Source organism: Anopheles ziemanni, chromosome 2 (genome assembly GCF_943734765.1).
Source record: "Anopheles ziemanni chromosome 2, idAnoZiCoDA_A2_x.2, whole genome shotgun sequence".
Taxonomy (NCBI): domain Eukaryota; kingdom Metazoa; phylum Arthropoda; class Insecta; order Diptera; family Culicidae; genus Anopheles; species Anopheles ziemanni.
In genome coordinates, this window is record NC_080705.1 from 8153227 (window position 1) to 8166381 (window position 13155).

At 46.7% G+C, this 13155-nt stretch overlaps 2 protein-coding genes across 2 annotated transcripts; one reads left to right on the forward strand and one right to left on the reverse strand.

Annotated features, from left to right (window-relative positions):
• The first annotated feature begins 3096 nt into the window (after positions 1–3096).
• Positions 3097–12651, forward strand: LOC131283142 (recombining binding protein suppressor of hairless). Its single transcript, XM_058312719.1, has 4 exons — positions 3097–3455; positions 7139–7687; positions 7773–8315; positions 11991–12651. The coding sequence occupies exons 1-4, from the start codon at positions 3189–3191 to the stop codon at positions 12303–12305; spliced, it is 1674 nt and encodes a 557-aa protein (XP_058168702.1). The 5' UTR covers positions 3097–3188; the 3' UTR covers positions 12306–12651.
• Positions 9175–10162, reverse strand: LOC131283143 (keratin, type II cytoskeletal 1). The gene is made up of 2 exons (XM_058312720.1): positions 9792–10162; positions 9175–9721 (listed from the first exon to the last, which is right to left on the reverse strand). Exons 1-2 carry the CDS (start codon positions 10160–10162, stop codon positions 9175–9177), a joined length of 918 nt encoding a protein of 305 aa, XP_058168703.1.
• Positions 12652–13155: the final 504 nt, after the last annotated feature.

Sequence of the window (13155 nt, forward strand, 5' to 3'; positions counted from 1 at the left end):
ACTCCTCGACGAAGGCATGTGTTATCCCAATCGAACGCCGTTTGCCAGCACTACTAGCGAGTTTGACCTTCGTTCCGCAGAAGGGATGCAATTAGCGGTGGGAACTGGACCACGTGGCATCCAGAACGAAAAACAAGCATCCAACAGCATCCTTCGCCATCCTGTTGAACGTTTGCCCGACAAAGCGCGCGTAACGTAACGTGCTGTCCATGGGAGCTGACCATATTTTTGTCAATTTCTCTCGACCCGCAGTGACCCGCATGGAGCGTTTTTCCCATCGTTCGCCTGGGTAATAAACAAAACCAACGTCGTTGGGTTCAGGATCAGAACGACAAGTGCCACCAGATGAGCCAGCGGTAAGAGCGGAATGGATCCAATTTTCCACTTCAGACGATAGCTCATTACATCAAATGCATGCTACATGCAGGAATGTACGCTTGGTGCAAATTTACGCCCAGACCCCTGCAGTAATACCATACGATCGATGTGGTTTGGCAGGAATTTTTTCTCCTCCGCCTTTTGATGGTTCTTCGGTTCGGAGAACGTATTTGATGGTTAAATTGGTACGAAGAGTTGTGACGACAGAATTCGCCCCTTTTTCGAAAATCCCACATTTTAGATACAAGGAAGCACGGGCGCCAGTGTGAGAAGGAGAAAGATCACGGTGCCTCTTCGCCTCCATCCGCGATCCACCCGGTCCATCCAAATTGGAGCATAAACGCACAAAACGCCAAGTGGGGTCCTGCCAAGGGGTGGAAGGCAAACGCGAACAAGAACAAGTCCATCTCGTCGTCGTAAAAACTGGGCGAACTGGCAACATGAGGAAACATGATGGTGGCCTCGTGCACACATGTGCAGGAGATTGATATTTTCCCACGCCTTTTTCTGCGCACTTTTACCGTGACCGCGGGCTCTTCCTCACCCATCTCCCTCTCAGACCTTACGCAGAGTGTATTACTCTTGCGATTCCTAATTCCTTCTATTCCTTCGCCCTTTTCCATCGACGATTCATCACTGACCATACTTACTAGGGGGGTGGTGGAAAAGGCTCGACATCTTCGCACTCGTCCTCGTTGATGTGTAAAGGAATAGGGAAATTTGTTAATTGTTTTTATTGCCCACTAACTGGCCATCCTTCTTTGATATTGCAGTGGAATGACTTGCGCTACCCAACAATGCAGAGTAATAGTTTGTGGTAGCTTGTTCAAAAAATTGGAATAAGTGAATCGTGTAAAGTAAAGTAAATACATAAAATTAATCCTCCATACATTGGGAACTAGCAGGGTATCGTATCTCTTTGTGTGAAACCTCAACTATGCCTTATAAACACATCACTGCATGCCAGACGCGAAACGTACTGTCAAACCAAGCGAAGCGTTCGTTTTCTCTCCCCTACGGCAGGGGTCGGCACGCCATTCGTAAAAGGGGTGCATAGTAAAATCTAGTTTTTACAATACCATACTAAAATATTTGTTAATTTAAATTCAAAATGCAATAGAATTAAAGCATGTATTTGAACATTTTAGATCAGCATAAATTCTCTTGGTAGCCAAATAAAATCAGTTGTCGCACCAGAGTTTGCCGAGCCCTGCACGCACAAAACGAATCGAAACGCCTGTTGTAAGTCCGCGGACCGCTGACAATCGACGCGCTTTTCATACGTGATTATGAACGCGACGTGAACGGGCAGGTTGTCGGTCGATCCGGTCTGGTCGTAGAGTTTCCCAAGTGTGTGGCAGATACGCAAACGAGCTGCAATTGTTTTCCCCTTGGTGTTTCCCTTCGCACTCGTCGAACGCATTCGATTTTCCTAGGTACGGTTGGGCACAGCTGTCGTCGTCGAGACGCGTCGCGTAAACACGAATCGAAGGAACTGTTCTTTCTCGTTCAGTGTGTTTAAGTTACGGCAAGAGTTTTTGCTAGAAACCTGGTGAAGTTTTAAGGATAGTTCGAGGTATCGGCTTGCCGTCCACCGGGCAGCAGGATCATGTCGCAGGATTAAAACAACATCGTACAAACTCCCGGTGACAGTGTGTTTGAAAGAAACGTATTGCTGTCCCCATCCCTAACGCCGTGCAGGACGAAGTTTGTGGCTGTCGAAGCAGTTGTTTACTTTTAACCCTCAAAGGGAAAACAATGCTTGTGCGGTGTACTTCTAACACCATCCTATTGCTTGAATTTCGTTCGTCAAAATCCACCCTAGTGTAAAATAAGATACCACAAATACGCACGGTAAAGTGAGATCAGATCTGCGTTTTTGTTTATCGCGTGCGAAACGACCCTTCATCTGACGTTTGTAGCGGCCGAGACGAGCTTCATATTGCCGCTCCGAGTTGGCGATGTTGTTTCCTGCATAAAGCCACCTCCGATGGAAAGCAGAAAAGTTAAAGTGAAACATGTAAATCCACATGAAAAAGTCAACCCCCTATAAAGGAACCTAGTGATAAACAAACGGTCCCGTGTGCTGATGGTTGGGTAAAGAGTGTTGCTGATGTTTCCTGCAGCCTCCTCTACTACATCATGTCGTAGAAGCCCACGGCAACGCAAAGGTACGCCAGCAGCATATGCAGGTGTTCCAGAACCGGCCGATACCAAAGTCCCCATTTACGTGGGCACTTCGCTTCGAGAGGATTCCCGGCACGGGGAAGAAATTAGTGATAAGCGCGAGATACGTGCGGGAGAAAGGGCGCGCGTGCGAAAGTGTATGCCTGTTGAGCTGCATTGTGATAATGATACCATCCCGTTTGTGTCTCGGAGGCAAGAAAAACGACGTCCAAAATACGCGAGTCCTATATCAGCCTCTACCGTCTTCTCCGGGCATAACAAACCGATTGACTGAAGTAAATGTCAAAGGTTCGTTAACATCCGTGTGAGTGTAGTTTTGTTTTGTTCGGTACGTGTATGTGTTTGTGTGCGTGTGTGCGGTCCATGAAACTATCCTTTTTTCCCCGGGAATCGTCCTGCCGAATATCTGATATGATTTAATGACTTTAAAAAGTCTATTCTTCGATAGTCTTCGAAGTAAACGAACGTGAAGACATTCCAAACAACAGGAGATTTTTTCCGACCGCGTTAGTGGAAGTTGTAGAAAAGAGGAGCGGGAAAAAGGACGAACCCGGGCCGTGATAAAGGTAGCTCCAGGCAAGCTTGAACCGACTACGGTAGAACGACGGAACGCACGGAGCAGAATGCCCCATCAGTACGGCATTCCCGGGTACGGGCAGGCCCCACCGAGCCCCCCGACCCACCACGGAGGTAGCGGGGCGCTGCTACCACGGGTTGGCGCCGGAGGAGCCGTCATTCCGGTGGCCGCCAACAACGGTGCCGGAGGGATGGGCCCCACCAGCTCCCCGCTCTTCCGTGGTCTCATCGAAGAGCGCCGGCTAACGCGAGAAGCGATGGAAAAGTATCTCCGCGATCGCAACAACATGGTCATTGTTATACTGCATGCGAAGGTAATTATTATTTTCCCCCAACTGTCCTCAAGCGCCAAAGCGCCGCTTCCCAGATTTACTTCCGCGTCGGCAGCATTTTTGCCCCATTCTCCTCCCTCGAGGGGGAAGATAATTTCTTCCTACGACCATTTCCTATGTGACGATCGTTTCTTGATCGTCGCCCGTTAGAAGATCATCTCGGCTCCCCTTTCGTAAGAAATGGAACGTCAATCATATCATAGAGCTTTTTTGTTGCTGCTGTTTCGTTATTATTTTTCGTCTCAGCCTAAACCAAGTTCTCTTCCCTCTTTTCTTTTTTGGGTGGCCGCCTTTGACCGAGGATGATTCGTTTTTAATGATTTTTTCTACGACGAACCGAGTGGGAATGGGCCGGATTTCCTGGTCTTTGAGATTAAGCGAATGGGGAAATGTTCCCACGATCTATTTTTTTTCCTCTCTTCACAAGGTTTTCTTCTATAATATTCAAAGTAAAATATTGCCAACTTTATTACTTGCGAGAAACAAAAATGTTATTTTGCATTTAACAGTAAACAATTACAGTTGAAATTATTCCTTTCAATGTGCTTGTTTTTGTTCGTTTTACTATTTTCATTTCATTCACACAAAAAACTATCAGGATGTTGATTTTTTAATATTCGTGAAAATGCATCCATATTTAGATGTTCTTGTTTGTTTGATATGCTTGTAGGACGTCAACATACAAGAGAACAAAAAAAGAAACACTGTTGAGAAACAGTAAACCGATCTGTACTATTTTCGTTTGCAGAAACCTGTTGCTGTTCCCATCTTCTTTATTTTACCATCCCTCCGTTGTCACGACAACGCTATTATCATCACAGTCCCGTTAGCGCCACTCGCTTCTCTTCTGCTTCCTCTATTTTCTTTCTTGTTCCTTCGGCTAATTAACATTTCTTCGAACGATAGGTATCGCATTATTGATCTTATTTCCCGTCGCATTATCTTTCGGGTGTTATAATTTCCGATCCGTGGAATTGCTTTTGGAACTTTCCTACAAATCGATTTGTCATCTCGATACCGCTGTTTTTGAGGCGTACGCGTTTCCTTTAAGATTATGATCGCTTTTTGAAACGAAAAGAAAAAAAACCCGGCTTCCCGATGCAGCATCACTTCCGTCCGCCCCGGAAGAGGAACAAGGGGGGAACAATCACATCCGAGTGACTTAAAAGGCCCACCAAGAGCTGAGCTGGTGGTTGGTTGGTTGTTGATGCACAGCGTGTCAAAACGACGATATGTTTGTGAGCTTCTTTTTGGCCGAAGCCAATGGTAAAGGAAAATATGTGTGCGAAGAGCGTGGGAAAAAAAGGCCGAGCCCAATCAAATCAAGTGTCCAGGCACGGCTTCACGGGACACACGCGGTGGGAAATGGGCCGGACGCTGGGTGGATAAACATGTAGGTAAGCTTGAAGCATCGGTACGTGGTTAAGCCAAATTCAATCATCATCCCCCCAGCAGGGGCATGGATTTTGTTTTTTATTATTATTCTTAAAATTCTTCCCCAAGTTCAAGATGAGTCGGTCGGACGTTTACGTTGAGAGGAATAAAACAAAACCCCCTTCGGAACTCGGAGAGGAGGAAAAACGGAGCAATGAAACGACGTCGACGACGACGACGACCGATTACCGATGATGGCCCGTCTCGTGGTTCCTGCCAATGATGACGGTCGTGATGATCTTGACGATCTTTTGCAGCCTCACACCGAAGGGGGCCTCCGTCAATGCGGAGAGCACTTTTATGGGATGCTTCACGCTCACTCACTGTGAGAAAAGCGGAGAAACCGGAGGGCTCGGTACTGGGACTCCCCGGCCTGGCATTGGCATGTTCACATCGTCCGGCGGACCACTTCCTCCAGCTGACGCGATGATGAAATTTTTCCTCCCCAACGAAAGCACCGGGAAAAAGTGAAAATGATTCAACCAATTACTCTGATCCGCTGAGACGACGGTCCACGATCATCGTGGGGAATCGCGGCTGGGAGGGGTTTTTTTTTTTAATGGCCACCGCCACTTCGATCACTAGGGTGGGAAAAATCTTAACTAACCACGTCGGATCCGAACCGTACCGATCTTGTACGTGTGAACGAGGAGAAGGTGCAAAACACACGCGCGGGGAGAAAGGGTGAGATTTGGAGGGAAATAAAAACGGATCGAATTGAAATCGTTTGCCCGGGCGATAATGATGAACGCAAAAGGGGAAAAGCGTAAAAGCAACCACAAACGATCGATCCGGTAAATTCCGGTGGTAAAGTGCTGTGATGTAAAGTCGGTCGGCTGAACTGCCGAATTTTTCGAAATTGTCGCACATTGATGACTAACTTTTCTCACGGGGTAGGGAAATCCATGAAAATACTGCGGGAAACAAGGAAATTGAATTTGGTTTTATTAGTACATTTTTGCTGATTTGGTTTATAATTATTGCCAATAAATTTTAATGGGAAATCCCGGCATTTTTCTTGTATATTTTTTGGTAAAGTAAAAATTTACTGAAGTTTTTGGCTAAATAGGTAAATGATAATCACTGGTTTGTTACTGACTAATTGCACTGAAGAACTAACTCCCATTCTGTGTGTTTCGCTTATTTCTATAAATGCCACAGCCCGGATCTTTGCAGGAAACGGAGACGTGGAAGAGGTTCTGTCTCATACCAAACAAATTAGACCCGTAAAGATGCGTGCGTTTGCAGAAGCGTGAGAACGTGTGAAAAGAAGCCGGAAGAATGTTACGATCAGCGCTCGGCGAATGACAAAGGGCAACTGAGGGAAGCTGATGAGTGGGGAAGTGGGAAAGATAAAGAGTGGACCGTCGGCAAACATGTTATCGAAGGAAATGACATTAGATTGAGCTGATTGAATTAAGCGATGGGGGTCTCGCGGGGAGCATTAAACATGCGTTACAGCACGCAGCGGTGGCCAACCTCAGTTAATACAAAGGCTCTTATGCTGGTATTCGTGATGCTTTATATTTTTAAGCATCATTTTCTAACATTTACTAATATATGCTATCTTTCGTTTGCTTTTTAGTGTTGTCTTTGAATGTTGACCTTATTGTTGCGTCTATTACTTATCTTTTCCATCCACGATTTCTGTTCCTATTATTTTTCTCTATCCTGTACTACATTCTTGACACTTGAAGCTTCCCAATTCGTACCTTTTAGATGATTATCGTTTCTAGAATAATATCGCATTTAAATTTTCTTCAGCACTGACGAAGAAGTAAATAATTGTGCACAATCTCATTTAGAGCTGGAAAATTTTAAAACAATCCATAACGATTTGTTGGAACTAAAGTAGGTTAAACACCCGTAAATACTATATTTGGAAGTGAAATATCTTACCGAAATTTGTTTACACAAAACAATACAGCCATGAGCAGAACTAAATATATGTTCAACAGTCATAAGAGTTCTGTAGAGTTCATGAGAAGTTAATTTGAAAGCAGCACTGAACAGATTCGTAGGTTGTCCTTCCCTGAAAATCGTGGATGCATTAATGTGTATTCACTTTAGGTGACAATTCCCGGTTCTCTTAAGTATTGTTGCATGAGATCTTTTGAGTTAAGATTCTATTAGTAAACTTAACTTTAGTTGGGAATAATTTGATTTATTTTTCAATTTTTCGTTGAACCATGTTCTTCTAATCGATTTGTACGTTTCCTTCCCTTTTCCAGGTGGCTCAAAAGTCGTACGGCAATGAGAAACGGTTCTTCTGTCCACCGCCCTGCATCTACCTGTTCGGTGAGGGCTGGCGGTTGCGGCGGGAACAGATGCTCCGGCGGGGCGAAAGCGAACAGTCCACCCAACTCTGTGCCTTCATCGGGATCGGCAGCCCGGAGCAGGAGATGCAGCCGCTCGATCTAAACAACCAGAAGCAGTACTGCGCGGCCAAAACGCTGTTCATCTCCGACTCGGACAAGCGCAAGCACTTCATGCTGTCGGTGAAGATGTTCTATGGTAGCGGGCACGACATTGGCGTGTTCCAGTCGAAGCGCATCAAGGTGATATCGAAGCCGTCGAAGAAGAAGCAGTCGCTGAAGAACGCCGACCTGTGCATCGCCAGCGGCACCAAGGTGGCGCTGTTCAATCGGTTGCGCTCGCAAACCGTCTCGACGCGGTACCTGCACGTGGAGGATGGCCACTTCCACGCGAGCTCCACGCAGTGGGGTGCCTTTACGATCCACTTGCTGGACGATAATGAGAGCGAATCGGAGGAGTTTCAGGTAGGATTCCCTTGCGACCGTCATTACCGTCTCAACAACTAACCAACGACTCTGTCTGTTTGTTTGATCTTTCTTCTTCCCGAAGGTCCGTGACGGATACGTCCACTACGGGGCCACGGTGAAGCTCGTCTGCTCGGTGACCGGCATGGCCCTCCCCCGATTGGTGATACGCAAGGTGGACAAACAGATGGCGCTGCTAGAGGCAGACGACCCAGTGTCACAACTGCACAAGTGCGCTTTCCACATGAAGGACACGGAGCGGATGTACTTGTGCCTGTCGCAGGAAAAGATCATCCAGTTCCAAGCGTCACCGTGCCCGAAGGAACCGAACAAGGAGATGATCAACGACGGAGCCTGCTGGACGATCATTTCCACCGACAAGGCGGAGTACCAGTTCTACGAGGGAATGGGCCCGGTGCGGACCCCCGTAACGCCCGTGCCGATCGTCAACTCGCTCCACCTGAATGGTGGCGCCGACGTGGCAATGCTCGAGATTACCGGGGACAATTTTACGCCATCGCTGCAGGCCTGGTTCGGCGATGTCGAGGCGGAAACGATGTACCGTTGCGCCGAGTCGTTGCTCTGCGTCGTGCCGGACATTTCGCAGTTTCGCGGCGAATGGTCATGGGTGAGTAGGGAACCCCATTCGAGGAAAGGTTTTCCTTTTGCTTATACAATCACCATATCACGTGCACATGTTCGTCTGGATTCTATTTCAAGAAGGGAGGTTTCGAAATTCATCATGCCACTTTCAGCAAGATAAATCATTACGTCGTTAGTTTGCCAGAATTTTCTTCTCCCAGCACTCCGCGTACAATGGAGGGAACATACATAATTAATAGAGTTCTATCGCAAGCTAGCTGATCGATCGATGACAGTCTCAAGCGAGTGACGATCACAGATACAACATGTAACACATCGTTTCCTGTAGCAAACGACACCACATTGCCTCTGGCGATGTTTTATTGCGACGTACCTAAGTGGCTGACAGTAGAATTGTTTCTTTCAAGAAAAAAACATTATTGAGATAAGGGAAAACGACAGCGACGGTCCCAAGCTGAATTAAAGAGCATACCGACATTACAACTAACAATCTATCCGCAGCTTCTCTGCTGCGAAGAGCGTCTCTTGGATGCTTTAGTAATGTTTTAGTAAATCAAAATTTTGTTTTTTTTTCTTTTGCAGTCATTATTATTTTTATTATTCGCATGTCCGCTTCAGTGAAATCGGAAGGAAGGGAACGTTGAGTTTTTGTTGTTAACTCTGCTCATCCTTCGGCGAAGGCGAAACCCATTCCGTTTACATTTTATTTATTCGCTACTTGATTTCAATTTTCCTAACAACTGATTGTGCGAAGCGTAAAACTGTACCGCCCACCCGTCGCCAACTTTGTTTTTCTTCGTGTTTCGTTGCATTCGAAAGTTTCACAAGAAAAAGACTCGGCCGACTCAACCGCCCCATCGACTGTTCGGGGAGACTGTCTCTGATTACTTTTCCATCGATTTGGCTTTCGGCGGTGTTTTACTGCGTGACGAGCGTTTGCCCTTCTTCTTGCCACCACCACCACCACCACCACCGGTTGACGGTCCATTTCCACCGCCAGTACTCTGATTGCCCTCGTCATCCGCAGCCTCCACCGATTTCGCCTTCGATTTGGATGCCTTCTTGCGCCCACCTTTGCGACCCTTCTTTCCACCACCACCGCCACCCCCGCTGCCACTGTCAATGCTCTTCTGGTTGAGGTCACCCAGCATTCGACCCGCACCACCACCCGTTGCCCCGTTTAGGGACAGCTGCTGCTGGGAGTTGGTTTTTAGGAGTGGAACCTTCGGTACGATGCGCGTGTAAAGGTCGTAGTTGAAGTCGGCACACGTTTTCCCGTTGCAGAACTCTTCCATGCACTCGTTGCAGGTGAACACGCGCGACTCGATGATGCCGGAACGGTTCTTTACCTTGCGCAGGGAGGTGGCCAATAGGTTCTCGCGTTTGTCCCGCTGGATTGTTTTGATCTGCAACTTGCCAAGTTCGACCAACCTGCGGGGAACAGAAAAAAAACCCTATAGGATGTTTGTCTTCAAACACCTTCAAACGTTCGGAAACTCACTTGCTGAAGTAATCCTCCTCAACCTTCGTCTTCGGCCGCTGGCTGGTCAGCATCTTCCAGTCGATCGGTACGCTGCACAGTTCCATAATGACGAGATTGCGCATCTCGCCCGGTATCGGGTCCATGTACGCGTACAGCTTATCCCGCTCGCCACCGTTCTTCATCAGCATCTTTAGCTCCTTCTTTTGCATCTTGAAGCCGTACTCCTTCTCCTTGAACCGGATCTCGTCCGACCGGACCTTGATCGGGCGCATCTTGTAGTCCGGCACCTTCTCGAACATGCGCTTAAACTCCTCCCGCGTCGTCGCCGTCGACTTCGAGAGGTCCAGTATCGGGACGACCTCCTTCTTTTTCCCGAAAATATCGTCCATTTTGTTTCGTTTTGTTTGCTGGGTAGGAGGTTCCCGGTGTGTGCACCCAACTTGAACGAACGCGGTTCGGCTTCTTTTCCCGCTCGGGGAAACTTTCTACGGGGGTTTCGGAAAACAGCCCGCCGGGGGGAGACGACCTGCAGTCGCTAATTATATTCTATTGTTTTCAACATCAACCATCGTCATCGTCGTCATCATTCCTTGGGCACATGGGAATGAGCCAAGGGGAAAACAGAGAGGGAAGGTTGATTTTTCCCACGGGTGTAGAAATTCCGCCGTTTTAACACGTCTTAACCCGGAGCTTTCCACTTGACAGGAGTCTGTGTGTTAACCAGAAGCGCAAATAGTAGTAGTTGCCCTTTTTTCTCAAAAGAGAGTTGTGGGAGGAAGTGGCAAAATTCGCAAACTAAAGCTACCACCTGTCGTCGTCGTCGTCGCCTTCTTGGTTACTTGCTAGTTTAAGGGCTGGGAAGTTAGTGGGGGATTTAATATTCATAGCAGATTATGCACTTCTCGTATACCGCAATTCAAGCGTCGAGGGAAAAACTAATTTGATTGTACTTTAAAGAACACCGCCACTGTTCACTTTACACTGTTTTTTCAGTCAGAAAAAGACGACTTCGAATGTTTTCTAATGAATTCAGAATACTCTGGAAACTTTCAGGCTACGCGGATGAAAGTCTTCGGATGATACCATTGGCTTCTTCGGTTGACTTTCTCACGTTCTGTGCGGTCACTCCGCAGTATGATAAGGTAGTGATGTGGAGTGAGAATCGCTTTCTGGACAAAATTCGCAATTTTTGGCTGCACCGGAAGACCACCAGAGAGGTCGCACAACTGACTTTCAGCTGATGGTGCTTCTGCTGCGAGCTTCCCTAGGGCGGGCCGCATCGCTATCGTATCGCGTCGTTGTTTCGATATTATCGATTAAATAACAGTGGGAACCTGTTGCTATAGAATGCCCGGGGCTTAGCGGTTGGTAGTAGTAATGTACTGTTGAACTACGTGGGGAAGCACGTTGGCAGCTTGGTGCTCAGAAACTTTTTCGTTGTTTTGTGCTTTACGTTTTCCTCAAGCTTGTATATTTTTCTTCTGAAATGGAGGAGGGAAAAGTCGTATGTGTACGTTTTTGACAGAACGCAGTTGGCGTTGCAGCTTTTCTTTTGCTTGTTGCTTATGCACATGGGAAAGCATCGCCGGAATGATGTCAACAACAAAGGTCGTTAAATTTGTTATCCTTTATACTCTTATTAGACGAGGAATATTTCTGCCCGTCGATTTTGGAAGATAGTGTCAGATGGCCATTGACAGCAATATTGCTGTCAGAAAATCGGAACCGGGCACGACCGGTTCCGATTTTCTTTCGACTAGTATTTTTATGTCAAAGTGGCTATTTGTTTACTTTTTGCTCTGTTGTTTGCAACAGATTTTGTTCGTTACTCTAGGTTGAACAATACGCTAAATTCAAACATGAAAATGATCAATTAACTGCAAAACACATTTTGTGGAACTTTGCGTTATTACACGAGCGGTCAGTATTTTCATGTCAAAAGCCAATTTTGGCAGAAAAATACTGGGCAAAGATGACAGAAAAAGCCCTCGTCTAATAAGGGTATTATGGACACGGAACCTATAAATAATCAAATGAAAATATCAATGAAATGTTTCGGGTTCTTAAACACTATTTTATTAATTCAAAGCCTGTGTTGTTTAGTGATATTTTACATAATTTGTCATTGAAGTTGTTTGAACCAATTTTATTCATCCGTATGTCAAAAATCCTTTTTATTCATCACCATCCCCTTTTCGCCGCTCTTCTCGTCGGCAGGTTCGCCAGCCCACGCAAGTGCCTATCTCGCTGGTGCGTAACGACGGCATCATCTACGCGACCGGTCTTACCTTCACCTACACGCCCGAGCCGGGCCCGAGGCCTGCCTGTCCGGCGGCCGAAGATGTCCTCCGCCGGGGGTCCACAGGTAGTGGCGGCGGTGCGCTGAACGTCAGCACCAACAGCAACAGCAGCAGCAACAACAGCAGCAGTGGGGTGGTCAACGCACAGAGCGGTGTCCCGACGCCCGGTTCGCTGCCCTCGATTGCGGATGTAAGCTGGAGTTCCCACGGTGGCGGTGGCGGCCTACCGTAACCATCGTGGACCGGAAGTGGGGGAGGCCGCCACCGTTCCCCGGCCGCCCCAAATGGTTCCGCAAGGGAAGTGTAAAAATGAAGAAGAATATGAACGAACACTACGATGGAAAAAAAAGCATCAAACCTCAGGCCTCACGTAGAGTTAAAACAGAGCAAAGAAGGTAGCGCATGGGAGGGTGGAAAAGTTATAACGACTTGGATTGGACGGTCTCTCAGTGGAGAAGTAAAGGACTACAATGCGTAAAAGGTGTGCGAACACGCGCGGTTGATAGAATTAGCGGATGTAGGAATAGTGAAGGTGTATTTATTTGACCAGAAACGAACGCAAAACGACCGCACACTCACTGCACAGGTTGACAGCATGCTAAGACGGTGGCAGCAACGATCCCATTTTCTTCACCTTACATTAAGGTTAAGAAGTTCCGTGTTATAAAACACATTACACACAAAACACAAAATCACAGCAAAGAAAATCGAAAAAAGGGAGCGTTAGTGTAATAGACGCAGAGAAAACTCTTAAGAGGAGACTAGTTTTGGATGTTCAAACCGAGCCTCGATGTTCGAACGATGTCACAGGTAGCTATGATTCCAATTCGTTGGAAGATTTTGTAATAATTTTTTTCCAAATCCACTAGTGGGTTAAGGTAATAATTTTGTAGTGGCAGGATTTATACTGTATCTTTCTTTTACTACCAACAAATTCTGTTATAAAAGTGCTTTAAAAAGATGTCTCAAGAACAATTTGATTTAGAAACTTTGTAATGTGCGCGTACTGCATCTGGCTGAACGTGATATTGTTCAACCGAAACAACAAATCTCCATTACGTTAGCATTTGGATGGTTTTCTC